This window comes from Mastacembelus armatus, chromosome 17 (genome assembly GCF_900324485.2).
Source record: "Mastacembelus armatus chromosome 17, fMasArm1.2, whole genome shotgun sequence".
Classification (NCBI taxonomy): Eukaryota; Metazoa; Chordata; class Actinopteri; order Synbranchiformes; family Mastacembelidae; genus Mastacembelus; species Mastacembelus armatus.
Window position 1 is genome coordinate 11,372,309 of NC_046649.1, and position 23,094 is coordinate 11,395,402.

The 23,094-nt window shown below is 41.7% G+C and overlaps 3 protein-coding genes across 14 annotated transcripts in view; all 3 read left to right on the top strand.

Moving 5' to 3' along the window:
* Positions 1–1,311: 1,311 nt before the first annotated feature.
* LOC113134653 (C2 calcium-dependent domain-containing protein 4C-like) lies at positions 1,312–3,729 on the top strand. Of its 2 annotated transcripts, XM_026314117.1 has the most exons (3): positions 1,312–1,848; positions 2,310–3,047; positions 3,178–3,729. In XM_026314117.1, exons 2-3 carry the CDS (start codon positions 2,337–2,339, stop codon positions 3,727–3,729), a joined length of 1,263 nt encoding a protein of 420 aa, XP_026169902.1. In that variant the 5' UTR covers positions 1,312–1,848; positions 2,310–2,336. The 2 variants fall into 2 exon arrangements, with proteins under 2 accessions (XP_026169902.1, XP_026169903.1); XM_026314118.1 differs by lacking the exon at positions 1,312–1,848 and having other exon boundaries at positions 1,922–3,047.
* A 2,434-nt stretch (positions 3,730–6,163) lies between these two features.
* On the top strand, positions 6,164–9,836 carry fem1a (fem-1 homolog a). Its single transcript, XM_026313579.1, has one exon. It carries the CDS (start codon positions 6,359–6,361, stop codon positions 8,210–8,212), a length of 1,854 nt encoding a protein of 617 aa, XP_026169364.1. The 5' UTR covers positions 6,164–6,358; the 3' UTR covers positions 8,213–9,836.
* A 258-nt stretch (positions 9,837–10,094) lies between these two features.
* Positions 10,095–23,094, top strand: part of ptprsb (protein tyrosine phosphatase receptor type Sb) — a 65,569-nt gene continuing 52,569 nt past the window's right edge. For 4 of the 11 annotated variants that reach the window (XM_026313568.2, XM_026313573.2, XM_026313572.2 and 1 more), the window contains exon 1: positions 10,099–10,501. The gene's annotated coding sequence lies outside the window, so the exon portion shown is untranslated. Of the gene's footprint in view, positions 10,502–12,729; positions 13,046–23,094 lie in introns of those variants that run through there. The other 7 variants (XM_026313570.2, XM_026313576.2, XM_026313574.2 and 4 more) reach the window with 4 other exon arrangements.

Sequence of the window (23,094 nt, forward strand, 5' to 3'; positions counted from 1 at the left end):
TTGTGGGGGATGGTAAATTTGGAATATTTATATCATCAGGGGTGCTTTCTGTTTCCAGCAGGGTGCAACTGGTCCAGTGAAATTGCCTCACATTTGTTGGCTGTTTTTAAAACCCTGCAGAACATTGACTGGTCCAAACGACTCCTACGAGATGGCTGCTCATACCATGACAGATCCACCTCCATGTTTAACACCTGGCAAAAGACACTGTGGGTTGAATGCATTCTTTGACTTCTACTAACAGAAACTGGTCCAGATAGAGAACAAAGACATTTCATCAGTCCATATGACTTTTACCTTGTTCAAGTCCGATGTCCTTACACAAACATCTCTTCAAGCAGACCATGCACAGATAAGAATGAAAGTCTTCATGTAATTTTTTTAGTTCTGGGGATCCCCTCCAGGCATGACATAATTGGGCTGACTTTTGTTGTTTTGAAAACTTGAATAAACAACAACTGTAGATTCTTATTTTCACATGAGATGCAAGTCATAGTGATAAATATTAAGACATATGACTTAGAATCATCTGTGCTGTATTACATTAAGTCCTAGATTTAAAATGTATAACAGTTTACAATCATTTAATGAGTGGGTTATAGCTATACATTAGTTGTACACAGCTAAGATAAGATTCATCTTATTTGATCTATTAAATATTAGAAAATGTTCAAACATTCTTAAATATTAAAAACAACTGACTAGCCGTTGGTCGTTGATGAACTATAGTCACTTCATCTGATACAGTACCCAACACAATACAGATAAAGGGACTGTTTAAAAAGTGAGTTTGAGCAGTGGCTTAAACCTCATTTGGTCTTTCTCTCCTCAGAAGAACAGAAGGTTCCCGAGTTTGGGTCCAAAACTAGAGTCGGCATCTTCGCTGCAGGTCTTTGTTTATAGTGCAGAAGGAGGCAAGTGTCTGTGGATCTGAGGACTCAACAAGCAACATATCCTGGAAGTGTATCAGTCAGTGACATGTCCATGGGAAGCTTCACAGAAAAACACTGGGGTTTTAAGAAACTGTCTGTCAAAACAACAACAACAAAAGTAGAGGCTTCAGAACAGGCATAATATGAGCTTTTTTGTTAGTTCCAGTCAAATCCAGCAGTAATGATCTATAATGCACTGTAGCATAGAAAAGTTAAAAAAAACAAACAAACAAACAAATTGTATACAAACTTAAATCAAGCTCACTGCAGCTTAATTTAAGTTTGTTATTAAAATTATTCTGCAGTTTCTTTGACAGTTTTATTTGATTTTGTCCACGTTCTGTAAAATCATCTAAATATAAAGACAAAACTCTTTCTCTCCTTTTCCCTCTTTATTGCATTGTTGTTAATGAGTACAGATGGTTGGTGTGTAGACACATCATCAATTGCACCAAGAAGACCAATTAGGGTGTTTGTGTGCACCGTGGATTACTGTATTAGGAGAGATGCATTGACAGCAATAGGAATAAAAAAAAAAACAGATCTCACGTGAACGCCAAAGCACAGGAACGTTCTCTTTAAAAATCAATGAGGCGTGAAATATGAAACCCACACAATTTGCAACACTTGGTGGGTGATGAAACAACAGCCTTTAAATGAGCTTGTTTGCCCCCTCGGAACTGCTCAGGGAATAGTTTTTATGGTGAATATCATGGGAACCTTCTCATTGGCTCAGAAGTCAGAGACCCCCTCATATAAAGCGAGGGTGCGTGATCTGGCAGCCTTTTCCCGCTGGCAGGCGTTGTAGACTCCAACTAACTGGATAATACCCTTTTACGCACAGAGTGCTTGGAGAGACTAGATCAGCGCACGCCGGGGCTCGGTTTTCAGAGGAAGAGAGTCACACAGCCAACAGGTGGGCAGCCTGTGTTTGATGTTAGATGTGCATCGCCACGGATGTTAATGTGGCTTTGTTTCAGGAGGGAAAGTTGTTCGGATGCGTATTTGCGCTTTTATTTGATAGATTCTGTTTATTAGTTAAAACGAAAACGATTTAAAGCCGTTTAAAGTTGAAAAAGATAAAAAGCAGTTCAGTTTTAAAAATGGTTGAGATAATAGTTCATTTAGAGAAGAACTGTGTTTTCATCGTTATTTTTGTTTAATTAAAATGCTCCTCTTAGAAAGAAAGAAATGAAAGGCATGAATTCTTCTTGGCTGTAATTTAAATGTTTACTCTTCAGTCTAATGTTTATGTCTAATGGGGAATAATATCTAAATAAACTTTAATAAATGAAAAGAGGCAGTTTCTGATGACTTTGTGCTTGTTAACATTGGATGTGATGTCTCCTTTTGCATGCATCACTTTTCTGATCACAGAAAGAAAAACTGAGCTGGAGCGGGGACATGTGGCTACTGGAGAAGCTGCGCAGTGGGACACAATCTCAGCCCCCACAGACAACAGAGGCCATTCCGGTGTCTGTTTATGCCAATGTCCTCACTCCACAAAAGATCCCTGATTTTTTCATCCCCCCCAAACTTATCTGCTGTCCACCAGAAGAGTCCCTTACCCCAGAACCCCAGCACTCCTTGCGACCTTCGTCCTCTGATCATGCCATCTGCAGCCAGAGCCCCAGAGCTCGGACCAGCAAGAACCCTTGCAGCCCTCGCCTCTTTTCCCGCAATCTCCAGAAGTCAGCCAACCGTCACATCATCCAAATAGAGAGTGCTGATGAGCCAGGTGCTGGGTCTGTGAACAGAGTCAGTATTGAAGTCAATACCAATGCAGACCCACAGTCACAGACTGCAATGTCTCTCCCATATGTCCCCAAGGCTCAGACCTCCTATGGCTTCTCTACTTTGGTGGAATCTCCTCACACCCGGCGTAAGGAGAGCCTTTTTCACAGTGACCCAAGCAGTCCTCTCACCTCCCCGAGTTCACAGAGGCGGTCACAAGGGGGGGCTCTTCTGGCCCCAGCTGACCCCAACCCCTACCGTTATTTCAGCGGTGGTGAGAGTGACACCTGCTCCTCAGCCGAGTCGTCCCCCTTTAACTCCCCTCTGCTGTCCCGCTCTGCCTCTCTGCTGCGCTCCATTACCCAGGAGACACAAGCCAAAGTGAGGATCTCTGCTTCTGTGTATATGGATTCAGTGAATGTGTTACAAAAGTGTTTGTCTTGTTTTATTTACTACAAGGCTCCTTTTTATGTGTTTACCACTTGATTTTTCTCTCTGTCTCTCTCTCTAGGTATCGCGTGCCAAACGTTCCCTGGCACGCCACAGTTCTCTCTCCACTGATGAATGCAGCTCAGCAGACAACAGCCCCAACATGCAGCGCCGTCGCATGCGCTGCCCCCCATCCCCTGCCTTCCGTGGCAATAAAAGCAGCGGCTTAAGGGGTGCAGCATCAGACCTCCTGCAGCGTGAGCACACTGTCAATCTCCACAAGGGGGGAACACTGAGGCTGAGCACTCACTACGACCCAGAGGCAGCTCGTCTGAGGGTGCGTGTGCTCACAGCTGAGGCCCTTTATGACAGGCAGACGGACCTTAAAAACATCAACTGCTGTGTAGCACTGTACCTCAACCCTGGCAAACAGCAGAAACAGAGGAGCACCATCATCAAGAATAGTCGGAATCCGGTGTTCAATGAGGACTTTTTTTTTGACGCATTGCCTCAGGCACGGGTGAAGAGTCTGGCCATGAAGATAAAGGTAGTGAACAAAGGGACCAGTCTGAAGAGAGACGTGCTTCTAGGAGAAAGGGAGGTGCTGCTCAGTGAGCTTCTGGCAAGTCTCTAGGGAACCCCTGTCAAGACTTCAGTGAAAACAAGCAGCTCCACATCTCGAGGGCTCTTTCTTCTCTGGCCATTTTATCTCACTTTAAAGATCTGATTAACACTGGGCAGGTGAAAGCATGTTGATGCTGATGGGGATATATTTGCACACTGTGTTGCATACATCAAGATACAGAAAAACAAGGCCTCCATAGAATCAAAAATAAAACTTACCATCACTATTTTTTTGAGAGGTTTAAATAATTTCAAACCACCAGCCATTAACTTGTTCACCAGTAAATTAGCAATGTTAACCATGGAGCTGTGGTCCTTGTTTGTGTATTTCATTACAAAAGGTGTTATCTTCTCTGATGGACATTGTGATGTGGTGCACTATCATATCAGCTGTGTTGCGATGATGATATTTCTTAGGTTCGATCTGTATTTTTGTAATAATAATAATAATAATGTAATATTATGTGTGAGTTTTTGCATGTACCTGTTAAGTTAATAATGTCTGTGTACTTGAAAGAGTTTATATTTGGGAATAAAATTGAAAATGTTAGTGGATATAATGCTACTATAACTGCTGATATGTAATATGTTTTTGAACTTAAATAAAAAGACTAAACTCACACTAATTACTTTTGTACAAGTACGAGTGATTCTTCCTTCCAATAATTCCTTGGGATCAAGCCTAAATCCATGAAAATTATTATAAACCCTCGTCTGTCCGCTCAAGATTTCCATTTTTGCAAACAGGTCTGAGGCCAGGTCCTCTGAGACAGGCACGGGCTGGGTGTCATTTGTGAGGATTAATCCTGGTTCTCTGCACACAATATTGTCTCTTTGTGCATTCAAACTCCCTGCTTAATTTTAAAAACACATTTCCAATTCAGGCTGTCCTCCAGTGGGTTTCAAATAATTATTTAGGATTGCAAGAGGTACAATCATGGCTCATTTGCTGTACTGAAACAAATGTTGGCACGCACTCCCCTACTCTACATAAAATGGATTTGTACAGTGATTTGTTCGGTATCTGGGTTGATAAATGAAAATGGCATTTGTGCTGTGGCAGATGTAGGGAGATGCACAGGATACAAAACATACCCCACAGGCAACATAAATACAATAGTCAGGCATGAAGACATTGACTCTGTGTAATACAGAGCTATTTCCACGTGTGGATCTTCTGCCTCCCCTACTGGTGAAACACCAGAATGACGCTTCACTAAAGCCTAGATAGAAATGATATTCCCTCTAAAGACACTGGCTCATAGGCTCATAACTTTTATTCGTTAATTTTAATTAACCCCTTACTGCCCAAATTTATTATTAATTATATTAAAAAATATATTTGTGTTTTTGCTGTCAAGCAGAAGCTAAATTAAGTTGAGATTATTAATTTGAATGTAGCACATAGAATAGATATAAATTTAGTTATGATGCAAATTAGTGACAGTAGCCATAATTGGCATAATAGTAATTAAACAGATTTTCCAGTCTCAGGTATGTAGTTTATTTTATTGATGCTGCTATTGATCAGTTCCTCCAGTCAGCTATCCAAACAAAACAAAAATGATCCAAAAATCAGTAGAAGGCATTAAAATTAAGAAAACCATCACTGAAACAAGGCTTTCAAATGGAATAACAACATATGTCTCTGTTCAATCATTGCTGTTGCATCATCACAGTACTTCAAATATGGCTTAAATACGTCCACTCTGTTTTTTTTTTTTTTTTGCATTATATGGAGTGACACAAAGGGTGAAGTCACTATCCACATTCCAGTAAATGTAAGGTCGTGATATTTATGTACAGCATCATCCATGTAGATATTCAAGTCATTATTCTTGCAACACGTTTTTTTTGTTTTCTTCAGCCTGTAGAATTTAGACTGACTGAAATCTGACTTTAATGTATTACAAACAGACATTTCTTGTAATTTGGAAATAGCCTGGTGAATATACTGTAAAATGCGCACAGGTAGGCCTCAACATCTCTACCTACTACTGTCATCAATATCATCAATCGTTAGAAAAGCATTTGATTTGCTGATTTACAGGACAGCACCTCCCCGTCTGCAAACACACTCTCCCAGTCTGTTCAGCCAAGTTATAATGAATGTGTGCAAAATAACACAGATGTAACAAAAACACTGAGTTCAAAAGTCGTATTTAGGATAAAATAACTAAATAAATAATAGTAACCACACCTGTCTCTTATATATAGGGTAACTACATTATTGAGTGTCCGCTGAATTTACGGTTTAAATTGAATAAAAGTTCTTTATCTGCGTTGTTGCCCCCTGTTGGTTGGTCTGAACAGCCGTGACAGACGAATCCATCGGCTGTGAGGTCACATGCATCACGGGAAATAGAGTTTCATGTAGAGGAAAAGGCAAGTTCCTTTTGTCAAGGTATTCGCTCAAAACTACGTTACCCACAATGCCTCGCCAAAATCGTAAACATAGACCTGTCAAACAACACACACGCCATCTTGACAGCACCCTCAAAATGGCAGAAAGATGTGAGGTACAAACAGAGCCCAGACTGAGACTCCTGCTCTCTGCTCTTTGAAACCACACGCGACAGGTTTTGAGGAACCAGTGGTTATGGGGCTGGTGCTGAGCGCGGCAGCACAGGGCCTGTAAAATGGATATTACGACGGCGGTTTTCAACGCGGCCAGAGATGGTAAGCTGAAACTTATCCAGAAGTTGCTGAGCAACAAAACTCCTGAGGAGCTGGAGGCTTTAGCCGAGGAGAAAACCCAGGGAGGCACACCTCTGTTGATAGCCTCTCGGTACGGACACCTGGAGGTCGTCGATTACCTCCTTGAACATTGTAAGGCCAATGTTGAACTCGGGGGATCGGTTAACTTTGACGGCGAGACCATCGAGGGGGCTCCGCCGCTGTGGGCGGCTTCGGCAGCCGGTCACCTCCCTGTGGTGAAGACGCTGCTGAAACACGGTGCCTCGGTGAACAACGCAACACTCACCAACTCCACGCCGCTCCGAGCTGCCTGCTTTGACGGTCACCTGGAGATCGTCCGCTACCTAGTGGAGCACAGAGCCGACATGGAGGTCGCCAATCGCCACGGCCACACCTGCCTCATGATCTCCTGCTACAAGGGTCACAGGGAGATAGCCAAGTTCCTCCTGGACCGCGGTGCCGATGTCAACCGCAAGAGTGTGAAGGGAAACACGGCGCTGCACGACTGCGCCGAGTCCGGAAGCCTGGACATCATGAAGATGCTGCTGAAGTGCAATGCTCGCATGGAGAGAGATGGGTATGGGATGACCCCGCTCCTGGCCGCCAGTGTAACAGGTCACACCAACATTGTGGAGTACCTCGCCCACCAGCCCCGCACCTCCAGAGAAGAACGCATTGATGCGCTTGAACTCCTTGGGGCTACTTTTGTGGACAAAAAGCGGGATCTTTTAGGGGCCATGAGGTACTGGAGAAGGGCCATGGAGCTAAGGCAGCCAGGTGACAAAACCGGATCCTTGGCCAAGCCTCCACCTGGTCCCCCTATCCCTGCCTATGGTTGTGCACAGGAGGTGACTACTGCAGAGGAACTTGAAGCTCTGATCACAGACCCTGATGAAATGAGGATGCAGGCGTTGTTGGTTCGAGAACGCATCCTGGGGCCATCTCACCCAGACACTTCTTATTACATCCGCTATAGGGGAGCTGTGTATGCTGACTCGGGCAACTTTGAGCGTTGCATCAGCCTGTGGAAATATGCTTTAGACATGCAGCAGAGTAACCTGGACCCTCTCAGTCCTATGACAGCCTCCAGTTTCCTGTCCTTTGCAGAGCTCTTTTCTTTTGTTCTTCAAGACCGGGCCAAAGGCACTCTATCAACTCGCATAACTTTCCATGATTTGATGACCGTGCTAGGGAAAAGTGTCAGGGAGGTAGAGAGAGCTGTGGCACACAAGGACAACCCTCCAGAAGCTCCTCAGTTCACCAAGGCCCTCTCCATCATCCTACACCTCATCTTTCTGCTGGAGAAGCTGGAGTGCAGCCCAGAGCAGGAGCATCAAAAGAAGCACACAGTGTACCGTCTGCTAAAGTTGAACCCTCGAGGTCGGAGTGGGTTTACTCCCCTCCACATGGCCGTGGACAAGGAAACCACTTCTGTGGGGCGCTACCCCGTCGGCCGCTTCCCCTCTCAGGCTGTGGCAGCGCTCCTTCTGGAGTGTGGCGCAGACGTCGATTCACGTGACTGTGAGAACAACACACCACTGCACATCGCCGCTAACAACGGCTGTCCAGAGATCATGGCACTACTTTTAAAAGCCGGGGCCCACTTTGACGCTACAAACGCACAGAGGAAGACAGCCTACGAGCTGTTGGATGAGCAGAGCAGTGGGCACCCGGCCCTCTACCCGCTAAACTACGTCACCCTTCAGTGCCTGGCAGCTCGTGCCATTGAAAAGCACAGACTGCCCTACAGGGGACTCATCTCTGAGGAAATGGAGGCTTTCATTGAGCTGCACTGACTTTGACTACCTTCCCCTGACAAGGAACCCCTGCACTACTCATCCTATTGGCCCCCCCATCCTTCATTATGACCTGCCACAAACTTCTTCTCCTCCATGCCATCTCCTTCACTTTTGTCTCCTTTTCACTTTTGCTTTGCCCCTGGCTGTACCATCCTTGTGTCAGACCAAACCATAGCAATAAACATCCAGCCTGTGGACATAAATCTCTGGCTGAAATCTGGTCAGTTTTCACTTTATTCTAATGTTTAGTCACATAGACTTTTAAAGTGTTTGTTGGTTTCTGCTGCTTTTTAACGGTGGATGAAACATCAAGTTGATACGCGCTTTAATAAATTGTTTCTCCCACTGAGAAAAGAGCTCCAGTATGATGGTGCTAGTGTGTGTTTGGTGTCGGGATGGCATGAGAGATGGGTTTTATTGTTTTTGTTAGGAAGCATTTGATCAAACTAGCTGGTCAGCATGCATGAAATTGAAGATTGAATATGATAGCTCTGTTGTTATTTTGCAGATCCATTCAAAAAACACTTGTCTGAACAAACTCATAACCCAAAACCTGCTTGCTGGCAGCTTCTGCCTGGTTCTACACCTGCAATGTTTCTTTTGTATGGGAAGGTGTTAGATTTACTGTGCCAAATGTCAGCTATGGAGCTGTGTTCTGTTATGTATTGTGGACCGCTGGCAAAGTGAAACACAACTAACTTGTCATTCTAAATGCAAGCAGAAGTGATTTTTCCGACTGTGACGTGATCTCACAGCACGCAGAGCCATCCTTTGCAAGACTTTTATGAGATCCAGAATGAGTGGTCTCCCTTTTTATGAAGTTAAAAGGCCTGGTACCATTGTTTTGAGTAACACTCCCCAGTCGCCACAGATGTAACCTATGCAGTTTGTATTATTCCTATCAGGGGCAATGCTTTTTCAAGCAAAGTTCACTGCATAAACAAACTTTACATGGTGTTGTTCTTCAGTTTTACTTGCTTATCTCAACATGATGATTCAAGTAACTCGAGCTGCTTCACTGACAATGAATTGGTATCTTATGATTTCATTAACCAAGAATGTTTTCTTAAAATTTCTGCCTATGTCAAATTTCACCGCTAGAGCCTAAGCTGAGCCTACGGCCCTTTGTGTCTGGGTAATGCCTCCATGGACAAAGATACTCGATTAAGTGTCAAAGAAGCAGATCTGGAGCTCCTACATTGTGGTAATAACAACAGAGCTTACACCCTTTTGTTTCTATCCATGGAGGAAGTCAAGTTAACTGTCTAAGATCATGTTTTAATTCAGTTTTGGAGTGAATTTTTGTTTCAACCTCAGATGCAGTGTGCACAAATGGAACAGACAGCTCTAAGACCCTTCCTGCATCGTGGTCTTATTTTGGGTGGTCTCTCTGTTGTTTATCTTGTGTTATCATGAATGTTTTTATTTGTACTTCTGTGCTAAGCACCACCAAGTTAAAGGAACGTTCACAGGCTTTATAAATCCTAACTAGACAACCTACATTCAGGCTATGAACTGTCGCTGCCTTTCTCTTTCTCGGCTGATTCGTTTAACTGCTGATAACTCCAGAACAAAAGTGTGTTGGAGATACTTGAATAAAATTCAGTATCACAACAGGATTTGTCTGCTAACGTGGGTCAGCTCAGTTTGTTTGTCTTTCCTACTTGTGCAAATCCGTACTTGAGATTCATTTTAATTTTGAAAATAAGCTTTTAAGTATCTGGAAATTGATTGAAGTGAATCTTTCTGTGGTCTTATTTGTTTTTAGAAGTTCTTTAGCTTGAGTTGAGTTTACAATTGCTGCATTTGCATTAAGAGCGTCATTACACATATTTAGATGGATTGAAATGGTAAGACATAAAAACGCTACCACCCCATCAGGGCAGCGAGGTCCATAAAATGATCTTATTTAGTGTAGTGGAAGGCACATTATTTTTGAGTGCATAGTAAATGTTACATTAGCAGAATATAAAAAAAAAAAAAATCTGTGCCCACGCTTTTCAGGTCCTCCTGCCAAACATGGGCTTCCACTGCTCTGCTCATAGAAACTTGAGAACACCAAACGAAGTCTAACAGAAACTTGATCTTTCTGAGCCCTGCACTCTTAAAGTATAAATAGAGCGCAATTAACGTCACTGCTGCGGGGCAGCGATAGAGACAGGGCACTTACCCTGCTAATTTTAGGGATCTTTTACCCTAGCTTCAACGCTGAAAATGGGAATACTGTAATGCTATACATGGGGCAGGTCACAGGGTGACTGCCAAAGACAGTACCACAGGAAACAGGTACAGCATGATCTCCTTTATTTTAAATGCGGTTTGCTGGAACATAACCCGTACTATGAATTATCTGCTGTTGTTTTGGTGTTTCCATAAATGTGACAAGTGTCATGTTGGCAGAGTCAGTAAGTAAATACAGTGTTCATGACAACACATGCTAAAAACCAATCATGAAACAAAGCAGTGACTATTCAGAAAGACAGCTGGCTTGACCTCTGACTTTTCTGGATGAGGAGCCTAGACTTTATAGTTATTCGTGGTTGTAGTAATAAAATATCACCTATGAAAGCAGGCCTTACTCATAACCTCAAGAAAATGCAACATCACATAACAGTAACTTCCCACTAGATGTCACTAGCAACAAGGAAAATCAGACTGGTTAGCCTTTGTCCCTTCAGGACCATGTGATTGACTCAAAAACTGTAGGTCCCAATTACCATCAGAAGTGGTAGCAGTTGGTTAATTTTCCTGTCTTGCTCTCACACTTTGTCAAGCCGTCTTTGTGTCAGAAAGCTGGAGAGAATGAGCTGCTGAGGAGCACTTTTACCAAGCTATTAGAGAGAGCTCAATATGAATTTGAAATGTATCTGGATGAACAGAAATCTTGGTAGGCAGAGCTGCTGATGCAGAGTCTACTTGCAGGGACCTGCAGGAGGGTCAGCCAAGAGGTCAGAGTAAACCCTCCTTCAATCAGCCCCGGAGTGTTGTGCCAACCTCAAACACCACACTCACAACACCTCACACTCTGCCCTTGTGGCGGTTGTTTTTGTCACGTTGTGTGACCCAAATAAGACAAAATCTTAAAAAAAAAAAAAAACAGGCTGTTTTGTTCTTTGTAGCATCTTTTACACTTACAAGCATAGAGTTTTATTTTCTGTTTTTTTTATGTCAGTTTCAATTTAATGGATAATTTTATCATTATTTAAGTAAAAGTAGTAAATTGACACAATAACAGAGAACAGAATCTTTAAGTGAAAAAAAAATATACAGGGAGTTAATTATGTCTTTGAAAGGTCTATTTTTGATAGTATTTTGCATTTATATTGTAAAGCAATAATCAGATAAATACCTATGATTTATTTAGATGATAATTGCAGTCTAGTTATTTTTTATTGCCTGCAGCCTTGTCCATGTGATGACTTTTTGTGTGCCAAATATAACCCACAGAAATACTCAGTGTTTTATAAGTTCATTAGAGATTTCAAGGCATAATATGACAGAAGAGTAAACATATACATTAATTGCCTCCGTGATCTTTTGCCAGTGTATATTCCCAGCCAGACCAGCATTATACTGTTGTTTCACATTGTGTGGGAATAGAAGTCCAAAGATATCAGTCAAAAGTTCACTTCACAATTTAAATGATTGATTTATTAGTATATATAAACGGGGTGGCCACAATATTAGAAAAACCTATTACATAGGCTACCACATTTCAATTTAATAGTGCTAAATACAGCCAAAAATGATTATAAAATTGAGGTAACACCTCTTTAAAAATAGTTTCAACAAAAACAAACATACCACTTTCTTTTTTGGAGGGGTGTTTTATTAGACTGTATTTGTTTTAATGGCTGAACACAAAAAAAACTGGGTGTGGGACTCCCATAGAAAAAAACCCCAAAACAGTAAGGTAGCATTCTCTGCTGTGGACGAGAAGTACATAACTTATTCTGTTATTGTATTATTTGGCTCCTATGGTGTTATTATATTCCCAGCTTGTCCCACGGAGAGTTCTGCTTACCCTATCATATTTTAGTCTGTCCAGCTATAATTTTGTGAGGGAGTTCTGCTCTGTAGGAGATAATATGGGATTCTGACTGTGTATTCCTGCCAACAGCTATAATTAGACAGTATATTATGGGAATCTGCGGGGTTTCAAGGTGCTTATCTTCATTTTAGCTCTTGGGGAGCGCAGTGGAAATATTAGTCACCAATACACAAACCCACCCTGCCTCAGCAGCCACCTCTTTTGCAGCAGTCAGCGACCCACTCAAAGCTGGAGGAGATGGTGGGGGATGTGGGGTGGTAATGGGGGTAAATAGGGGTGATGGGGGATACGGTTGCTATTGGAGATCTTGCCTGCATCACGTCATGTGTGTGTGGGGGGGAGGGGTAGAGCTCCGGTGTGCGTTTGAGAGAGAGAGAGAGAGAGTGATAGAGCTGGGAGGGGGAGGAGAGGACAGGACAGGAGAGGAGAGGAGAAGAGAGGGAGGGAAGAAGGAGGGCACTGAGGAAGAAGGCAGGGAGTATCAATGACATCAACCAGCAGTATCTGAAGCTGCTCGACCAGCAATGCTCTCCCGACAAAAGGGCTGAGGAGCAGCCGTGACCCGCTGCGCTCCGGAGAGGTCGGTTGGACAGCCAGGACGGTGAGGAAACACCGGCAATGTGTACATGCGTCTCGCACAAAAGCAGACCTTTCTCTGAGTGGAGCTCTGCTGCCACTGGATTACATTCATCCTTGCTGTTTCCGAGGACGCTTCCAGCTGCAAATCCACCCACATGAACCTACCAGACAGAAAAGAAGACGGAGCACTTCCTGCCAAGGTAGCCCACAGCTTACATCCTTACACAATTAAGGTTTGCAGCCGTGCACCCCACCCACAAGGGTTATTCTCACTTGCCGAATGTGCATTTGGAAACTAAAGAGGTAAGAGTATATCCCAGCCGGGGTGGAATTTCACCGTTTCGCCTTTGTCGAGGGCCGAGAGTCTTCTGTGTGGCTTTTCCCTTTCATCACAACATCACTTGAGACTTTGTTTCAAACGTTTGGGTGAAAAGCAGATCAAGCTCGTTGGCAACAGCGCTGTGCGAGCGGGTCCCCTTCCAACCCCCCCACCCCCCATCCTCAGTGATGGCTGGGCAGCATGAGGGACCAGGGCAGACTGGCAAAGCCTTTGTTCCCCATCCACTCTCATTTAAAGTGCCTTTTTCCCCCCCTGATGGCTCTGTGGAGCACTCTCAAGGTAAAATGAGCCTCCTCTTAAGTCAGAGAAAAAAAGAAAATAAGATGGACAATAACATTGTTGAGCAAAAAGCCAAACCCCATGAAAGAGTAAATAGAGTACATGTAGATTGGTCAAGGATATTTGAAAAGACTCAGCGGGAGCTGTAAGTCCTCTTACCTCTCTACTGATATTTCAATGATGCTAGAGCGAAACACAAATCCCATTGTGTTAATGTCATTCTGAGCACTTTTGAGGAGGATCTCACAGACAGAGAAAATCCGTACGAGCTGTTATACAAATTTTAGGATTATTATTATTATTATTATTTTTTTGCTATGGAAGGCACCAGGTGGTCAAGTGGATGGACTTATTTAGCAGTAATGGTTTCTAGACAATAGAGTGGCTTCTGCATCTGCTGCTCCCAAGCGTTACTTAAAACAAGCCTATTATAGGCAGCATTTTGTAGTCCATAGAGCTCTCATATGTCTATAATTATACGCAGTAGGCAAGGATTTGCTGTTAACACAGTCACTCACGCATGCAGGCAGAGTGAAATTTAATGTTACATCACTTCATCCTGAAATGGTTTCCAAGGGCTGCTCTTCTTTGGGGTTTAATCATGTACACTCCAAAAGCCTGTTTAGGTTTTCTGTATTTCCGCTGTGTAGTCTGTGTAAACTGGAAAATCACGCTGTCGTGGTGAATCCAAGGGAGGTCTTCCTGCTCACACACAGATGGAAAATTTTTCCCTGGGGCACTGTGCATTTGCTGGTTATTGTTCCAGACCATTTCCACATCCCTAATTATTTTAATCAGTCATTTTTACACATGGATTCCTCTTTTCAGTAGACCCCCCCCCCCCACCGTCTTTTCAGCTCCACTCCCTGCCCAAGAGAAGAAATCACAAGGCACTCCACCTTCATGAAAGGGCATTCAGAGCCCTAGATATTTGCATTGTTATGACAGAGGAAAATCATTATATGGAAGCAGAATAATTCAGCTGGCAAATTTCCTCTGTCTGTCTCTGTCTGGGAAACAGATCAAATATTCTCCTCTAAGACTGAAGATGCTCGGCCTCACAGGTATTCATCTAGGCAGTGTTTGGAGCGGTAGCTCATGAAATCAGTGATGGCATGTACTCTCTTAAATAGCATTTCACAGGGTTCAACCATAGGCCTTAGTGGTTTCCTGCTCCCTCCAAGCAAATATTACTGTAAGATCCATCCAGACCTGAATATGTCGGATGATGTGCGGTCCCAGTGGAACAGCTTTGGTTTTCACGTCAAAGGCCTCATTGAAGTCTTACTCCCAGATTCTCGGAGCAGCATTACCCTATCTGCTCTGCTCCCTAATTTCTTCCACTGGTTACACTTTATGCCCATACAATGATTTTGTGGGAATCTCTGTGTCTGCTGCATTGACTTTGCTGCAACAGCTGCAAGGGAGAACATCAAGGCATGCAACTTCGATCCTGGGAGCATAGCCACCTGTATGAGAAGCAGACAGAAACTTTGTTGTTGTGTCTGCATTGATATTAATTGACCTTTTCAAAGCCCTGCAAACAGTGGGCTTTTGTCTGCTCCGCTTCGTTTCTTGTTTATTCAGAGACTGCTGAAAATATACATCATGCAGAATAAAGCCATTAAGGCTGGGCAATGTGGTTGTAATTATTCTAATAGTATTAAGAAAATTACTTCTATGACGTTGATATATGTTTAAACCCTTTAATAGGAAGAAACCTCAGGAAGAGCCACAGAGCAGGAATCTGTCTTCTAGGACTGCCAGGACACATAATAAAATTATATATATAAATATATTGTTAATTAACTTAACCGTAGTTTAACATTATCTTTAGTAAAGGTGAGCATTAAAATGGCATCACTATTAATGGAATTTTGGTGGAATCATATTATGGTATATTATGATCATACTGTTTCATTGATTTATTAAATTCTACTGGCCAAATAAAAAATGCTATTGATAAAGGTTTAAAATGTGGTGTTTAAGTCCCTGTTTTACATGTAAAGGTTTAGTTTGATGTGAAATGTATCAGTGGAACAAAATTCATTAACCTGAACAATCAATTTGATTATTATATATGGGAAGTTACATAGAATTAATTTAATTAATTACATTAAATTACAATGATTATTAATCTATATTGATTTCTATTGCTATAATTGATATGAGAGCATGTATATATTACTCACATGAGAACCCACACAGTTAGTTCACAACGATCACACTATTGTCTCGTAGAAAATCTCTGTGCACTGCATGGAATTTATATTGTTCCACCATTAATCAACGCATCTAATGATAAAACCTCAAAACTGATTAGAGCAAATAATGAATGAGTGCATCATCAAATATCCATCATATTAGACAGATTCCAGACTCCAAATCCTGTTTTGTTTTTCATGATTGCAATTAGTTTGAAATTGATGATGCAGACAACAGAATTTTGTATAAAATTAACATGATATGATCATATCTGATAATCAGTAAATGATCATCCCATTCAGTTTAGTCTATTGGTATCGTACATGAAAGACAAGAAATAGTTTTTCTTAGCTTATTCCATTTGTTATGTTTGGGGCTGTATTAATTACATATACAATGCACATGCATATATAATATGTAGATAGATAATTTATATTGATGAAGTAATGGAGATTACTTGTCCATAAAAGAGACTTGATTGTAGTCTGCTGGTGCTAACCCATGAGCTCAATTACAATTGTACAATGGTGTGTTTGTATGCATGTGTGTGTGTGTTCATTGTGTGTCTGTATTTCTGTGTGTGTGTGTATGAGTGAAGGCTAAGAGATAGGTTGTGACTTGACTGATGCCCTTCTCCAGATGAATCAGAGATTCTGATGTGTCAGCAGGGATGAATAATGCACACTCCTCCACTACCTCTCTTCCTTTCCTCTCTTCCTCCACCTCTTGTCTTTAGTCGTTCGCCTTTCTTTTCATCACAGCTGCCACATCTGAAGACATCTTTGCCTTCCTTTTCACCCCTACCCCTCTCCTTATCCTCACTTATGCAAAAGAGAGCATCATTTCCCTGTTGCTGCCTGGCTGTCCTCTGGTCAACCCTTTTCTCTGCTCTAACACTTAACTCATTCTTGTCCCCTCAGTGAGATCTCATCTTTGTCTTTTTCAGCTGAAGCTTTACAAAGTCTCCTCTGCTGAAGTTTCTATAAACTGTGTGATGAGTAATGTGTTTTGTTTTTTTTCTGCTGACATTTGTACTGAAAATGGCTAAATGTGTTGATGTACACTTGCTCATTATCCAGTCATGGGAGGGGGATTTGTTGCCATTGACTCAGTTTGACAGTTACATCCGTGACTGACAGGAGTCGTTAGGAGGGTAGGGCTGACTGACAAGATGGTTGACAAAGCAGAAGATAAACTGCCTAATCAGAACTTTAAGGAAGAGTGGGCACTAATAAATGTTCAAACACCAGGATATTCTCTGCACCTTGCTTCAGGCTCTTGACAAGTCCTCAAGAGTGTTTTCAGCATGCATAGAAGGTTAGATAAATTCATTTGGGCTGACTGGGTGCAAAATGAAAAAAAGAGGATATTTACTTGATTTTGTTTTACTTTGTTGAGATGAAACCATGTGAATGCAAATGCAGAGAGCAAAATTGTGTCCATTTTTACTGTGAAATGCCTACCTTTTTACTTTGTGTCATTGTGTATTAAAAAACACCTTAGGTTTAGTTTAACTTAGGTTTCTGTGTGTGGATATGTCTTAGTATGTATCCACACTAGCTGGCATTGCTTTAAGGATGGCAGTGTCAGTCATTTGTCCACCTATAGTCCAGACTGAACTCAGCAAGTATTGAATGGCTTGGTACAAATACTGAAGATCCACCTGCTTCATTGTGAGCATTTTAATATGCTGATGTTAGCAAATCACTGTGCACCACACAGCAGCCTCACGCAGCTGCTAGTGTGGCTGTAGCCTGGACTAAAAATATCTTTATTTGAAGTATCTACAATACAAAACCATTAACGTTTTTCCATTTCCTAACAAATGGACCTGGTTGCCATCTTGAAACAACTACACACATCCAAGAAAAGGAAAGGTTTTGGCATGCCTCCCTATGGCAGTTAGGGAAAGAATATCTTTATTGCATCTGTTAAACAGCTCTGCTCTACTAAAAGACCTTTACCATGCAGAATGGAAAAAGGACGACATCCAGGAAACTTACAGCTCTATCATCACAACTCATAGATAGAAAACCTAAAAGCTTGAAGATTAGACTCCCTCCAGGGTCAGCAGGATCATTCTGCAGTCTGAGATGTTTGTGTGCGTGCATGCGTGCGTGCGTGCATGCGTGCGTGCGTGTGAGAGTGCCTGTGAGTGTGTGCAGGTGGTAGAGTGTTGGGTACTGGTTGACATGGCTCATGAATAGAGCCCCAGATTTGTTTGTGGCATTTCATGATTACTCTGTCTCCACAGTGCTGAAGGATGCCAGGTTGGATGAAGTATTTGTTTGATGGAGGTGAGAGTAATGGCTAGTCATTGGTGGAAAGCAAGTCTGCTACTCCTGACAAGCATTTCATCTCTTCACTTACCGGGACACACTCTCCGTCTGATTTTAGCAATGAGACGGCGGACAAATGCAGTTTTTCCACCCCATTACTCCAGTTTTCAATTCTATTCACAACTTTATCGTCCCTCAAGGAGAAATTCATTTGGCGTCACAAATCTCATCTCCATCAGGAAGTCGTGCAATGGCTGGTTAGTGACAGAACTGCAAAGGCTGTTCGCCTGTGTGGCATGTAAATAGAATTTGTTCACCAGCATTAGGAGGCTCAGAAATCAGCTCTGCTTTTAAATGTTGAAATCTTTATGTTAATGGCAATGTAAGCTGTCAGTAATCCGCCTTCTGACTATATTTTTTATTTAATTGAATTAAATATCCTACAGCAAGGAGTCTAAAATGGGTGTTTTCCATAGATGATCTCACTGTTGTTGCAGAATAGTGTTGCAGTTGTGAGATAATGAGCTCTCAGTGGACGGCATATCATGTGATTAAACTAGACAGGTGATACCATGGCAGCACAAATACACAGGAGAGAGTTGGGCAAACACAACAGTGTGTCTCCAGAAAATTTATAAGCACCTCCTAAAGGGACTGGAGATATTTTACATAAGCGCAAGGTTGCTCCAAGATTGCAACACACAAGTGGGTAACAATGAATGGGCTTGTAAAGAGGTGTACAGCTGTGTCAGGTGTGTGTTGGTATTTGAAATGTCCGTTGTGTGTCCGCAAAGGATGGTATTCATTCTATAAATCAATAAAAGGATGAATTTGTTTGAAGACCGTCTATGGAGCTTACATTAATGACATCCCCACTGGATAATTGTACATGAATGATCAATCAATATGAAGTTATTAAAACAGAGCACCGTGTTTCTCCAGGCTACTGTTATCACTCTCAAGATAAGCTTCAACAAGCGCTCATATCTGCTTTACACAACCTGACTTTGTCTTCTGACTGACTGATGTGTAGGTTTTACTAAACAGCTGAACCGGGTGGGGGGGGGTTATGACTGACACGTCTCATTAATGAAGCCCAGTTTAAATATGATGATGGCTGGGATGATGACAATGACATCCAGGAAGATGAAGGTGTTCCCTGTTGTCAGGGAGCCATAGTCTTGCTCCAAGAGAAGCTCACTAATTGGCTACAGGATGTCTTGGCTGACAGTGTGTTTCCTGCACATATGTGTGTTTGTGTGTGCGTGCAAGCACCCTGCTCAGTGGACTTTTAATCATTCTTCTTTTTTATTTTTTTTTTTGAGAAATGACTGAGGGATGACGCCTACACCAGAATATTACTGGATAGGCAAATAGATACACAGATGTTTTAATGAGAAAAATACACCAGTACAAACTGGTGTTCTCATTCAAAGATTCATGGCAAATCATTTTAATAATCTTTCCCACCTCTCATGCTCTTAGTATCTCCACATACAGGGGCATAATCAACGCAAGCATTAACAAAACTAAACCAGTGATCATTTATTTAAAATCTGTTTTATTTATTCTAGCAGCTCTTTGGATTTATGTAAAGAAGCAACCACGTGGCTTAGATTTGAATTAAGGATTGGTTCTGTAATCAGATAATTTACACACTGCTTCTTCTCTCATATGTCAGAGCTGTTTAGCAATTAGGGATGTACATGCAAGTGCATAAATATGTGGGCATCAGTATGGATATACAGTTCTCCCTCCCGCCAGGATAAGAGTCTGTGCCAGCCTTAGATATGCTAATTGGACAGTGAGTTGACAAGGAGTCAACCATCAGCCTGCGCAATGAGCTGCTGCACAGAAGATCGGCTGCCTCTGAAGAGAAGGCACCAGAGAGAGAGGTCGCTGGAAGAAATTACAAAATATGTTTGGGTGTTTGCGAGCTCTGTGTTGTCGTTTCAGTTGAGTGAACTTTGCGTAGCTGCGTATAAGTGGACATGCACATACCTTGTTCTTCCATTGTTGTCAGGTGAAAACCTTCATCTCACGGGTGAAGCTGTATCTGCAAGATGCCGTTTTTTTTTTTTTTTTTTTTTTTTTTTTGGCAAGAAAATAAAACAGCCATGTTTTAACTGAATGACATTGCATTTTTTGGAATTACCCTGAGGGCTTTGAAAGAGGTTTATGAGCCTAAGGGGTTGAAAAATTGACTCAGCTCACAGAGGAGAACATAATCCTTCAACTTATTTGAAAGCATGAAAATTGTCAAAATTAAAGCTGCAAGGTTTTCACCCGACAGTGTGACGCATAGATCCTTTTTTAAACCAAATTTAGGACATGTTAAAGCACATTGACTGTGGGCACATTCACAGAGCTGCTATATGCCTCAACTTTCTTACCAATGTTAAATAAATCTAATCAACATTCAGCTGTTATTGTAGCTATGAAGCAGGCCCTGTTGGCCCAGGACTGTAATACCTTTCTTATCCTGTCGTAATATATTCTTTATATTGCATTTACATTTGGAGCCTTTGTGAGTGCAAGCAGTTGGTGGGTGAAACAGCACCTGAGAAAACAGGTGGCCTTGCATTAGAGATTGATTAAAGGACTGTTAGCGTCTTTAATAAAGATTAGAGTATAATGTTTTGTTATTTAATGTACAGTAAACTATCAAATAGCATGGTTGTATTTGACAGATATGTACTATGATTAACTCTTTATCTCATTTAGGGGAAATATTAGTTTTACTAACACAGACTCTTTATTGCAGCAGCACTAACTCTTAACCATCTGTGAGCAGATCAGCTTGCTTATAAAAACTTCCACTGTGTTTTTCCTATTCTGACCCCCAATAATCTACCCTATATGTACTTTCATACCACTTGGAATACATTTTCTGCTTAGCGTGAGCCAGCCCATCTGTTGCTGGGTTCACCCGAGCCTGATGCATCCATTACTGGATGGCTGTTTCTAGCTGTGTTGCTTCATCTGACCTTGGAGCCCCTTTAAGATGCGTGGGTGTACGTTTGCCACACCATTGTTGGGCTGCTGCAGCTTTGCTGTGTCCTAGACATGCAGAGATTGAGGTCAAAAGGAAACTTAGTTTGGTTATTTTTGCACATTAGGATTGGGGAAGGAGATGGTTTCAGTCACGCTTCTCTCCCCACCCCTCCCTTTGTTTCACATCACGAATCCATGTGTTGTCTTGGCTATGAAATGGAGTTGTGAAGGAAAAAAACTGAAACACATCCAGATTTTTTTATAGGGAACATCTGAAATGGTTGGAAGTAATGGACATGCTGGTACTGTATGCAGTTTTGTTGCTGTTGTGCAGCGTTAAAGGTTGATCAATTCTGCCTGCTACGATAAGACAAATGGGTCAAAGAGCAAAGATGATGCTGTTAATGTGACTTAAATGAAGGAAAAGTGTAGTGCAGAGAAAATTATACACTTAAATAAGCAGAGGTTTGTCATTCAAGTATCTTTAACGCTTAGTGTTTTTTACACCGCTGTAGGTGATCAGTTAATTAAATTGTGACCTCAAGCAAAACAGACGCTTCCCCAGAGAAAGCCAGAAAGAGGATGTGGGTGGAAACAATGTTTGAATTCAGTTTTCTCACAGTCCCATGGAAGCTATTTTCCTAATTCAGATATCATTATTTCACGTGAATAAAAAACCATGCTGGTTTTATAAAGAGAACACGATAAGTGAGTATAAAGGTTATAATTTAACACTGGAGAAGGCAGATTGAAAGCATAGTTACAGACTGAAGATAAGAGTAGGCTGAAAGCAGACATTATGTTGACATTATGTCAACTTCATTGAATTATTTTCATTATCAATTAGGCTGTTATTTTGAGGTTAATTAATCATTTAGTGTGTAATTAGAAATGGCATCCATAATTTAGGGTAGTAATTATTAATTTAATTTAAAAAATGCAATTCACAATGTGCCAGAGCTAAGAATGTTCTTTAACTTGACCTTTTTTGTTAAAACAGCCAACACCCTGATTTTAACACATTTTTTTTAGTGAAGAGTAAATTATTTAAAGGATGAAATAATATATTTCTCAGATCAGTGTATCAGTGGCTTAGAGTACTCGTTTCTGCAGAATGCTGCTTGAAAAACAACACATAACATGACATATATAGGTTTTCCTTCTCTGCCTATAGGTTTGCAGTCATTTTGCTGTTTCCATGAGTCATATTTGCTCTCAGCAGTGTGATTTGAAACTCCACTGGAAATCTTGTTTACAGCTTCATACAAGCAATGAAAATAGCTGCTTCTGGTTGGAAACATTATTACTATTTATCAATATTTCCCATGATAACACCGTGTAGTACAGGGCATCCACAGTCCTAATTTCAGCATCCTGCAGCATTAAGTGAGACTGATAGAGTCTTAGTTGAGGCATCCAAGTCTCCAGATTCATTTATATTCAGGGCAAAGATTCGCAGTATTTGAGTGACAGGTGTGTTTTCTTGTTAGAGAGGAGCCTCAGATATTTTATTTCCACTGCTAAAAATGTAACCAGGGCGGTGCAGCTCATGCCTGCAGTAAGCTGTGCTTCATCCTGTGCCTCTGATCCTCCACATTTGTGTGTGTGTGCGTGTTCAAGCATGTGTCTGTATATTTGTGTGTCTGTGTGTTGTGTTTAAGAGAGAGAGAAGGGGAAGTGTGAGAGTGAGTGAGTGCCAATCTCCCCCATGATGGTTTGCCATCTGCCATGTGTACGTGTGTTTGTATGTGTCTCTGTGCTTTTGTGTGTGTGTGGCGCCGTGGGTGTTCATGCATTTGTGAGTGTCGTCTGCCTACATGGTCCAGGGTCACAGGAAATATGAGGTAATATCAGCCTCAGCCCCTCCTTGTATCTGACTGATACACGATTTCTTCTCCAAACTTTCCACACAAAGCCATGCATAATTTTAGATAAGGTTATATTTGTACTGAAGAAAACATAAATATGCATTATAAGTTCACAGTCAGGGTGGAAATGTTGAAGAGGACAACTGATAGCAGATTTATTTTTATTATGCAACCTTAAAAAGTTTTGTGGTGCATTGCATAGCCATGGATTTTCTCTTCTCCTCATGTTTCTCTAAAAAATAAACAAAGTTTTCTGCTGAACCAGGTCCTCAAAGCATCATAAC

Coding starts and splice junctions, on each gene's coding strand:
- LOC113134653 (XM_026314117.1), top strand. CDS start 2,337: ATGTGGCTACTGGAGAAGCTGCGCAGTGGGACACAATCTCAGCCCCCA. Junction 3,048..3,177: donor CCCAGGAGACACAAGCCAAA/GTGAGGATCTCT, acceptor CTCTCTCTCTAG/GTATCGCGTGCCAAACGTTC.
- fem1a (XM_026313579.1), top strand. CDS start 6,359: ATGGATATTACGACGGCGGTTTTCAACGCGGCCAGAGATGGTAAGCTG.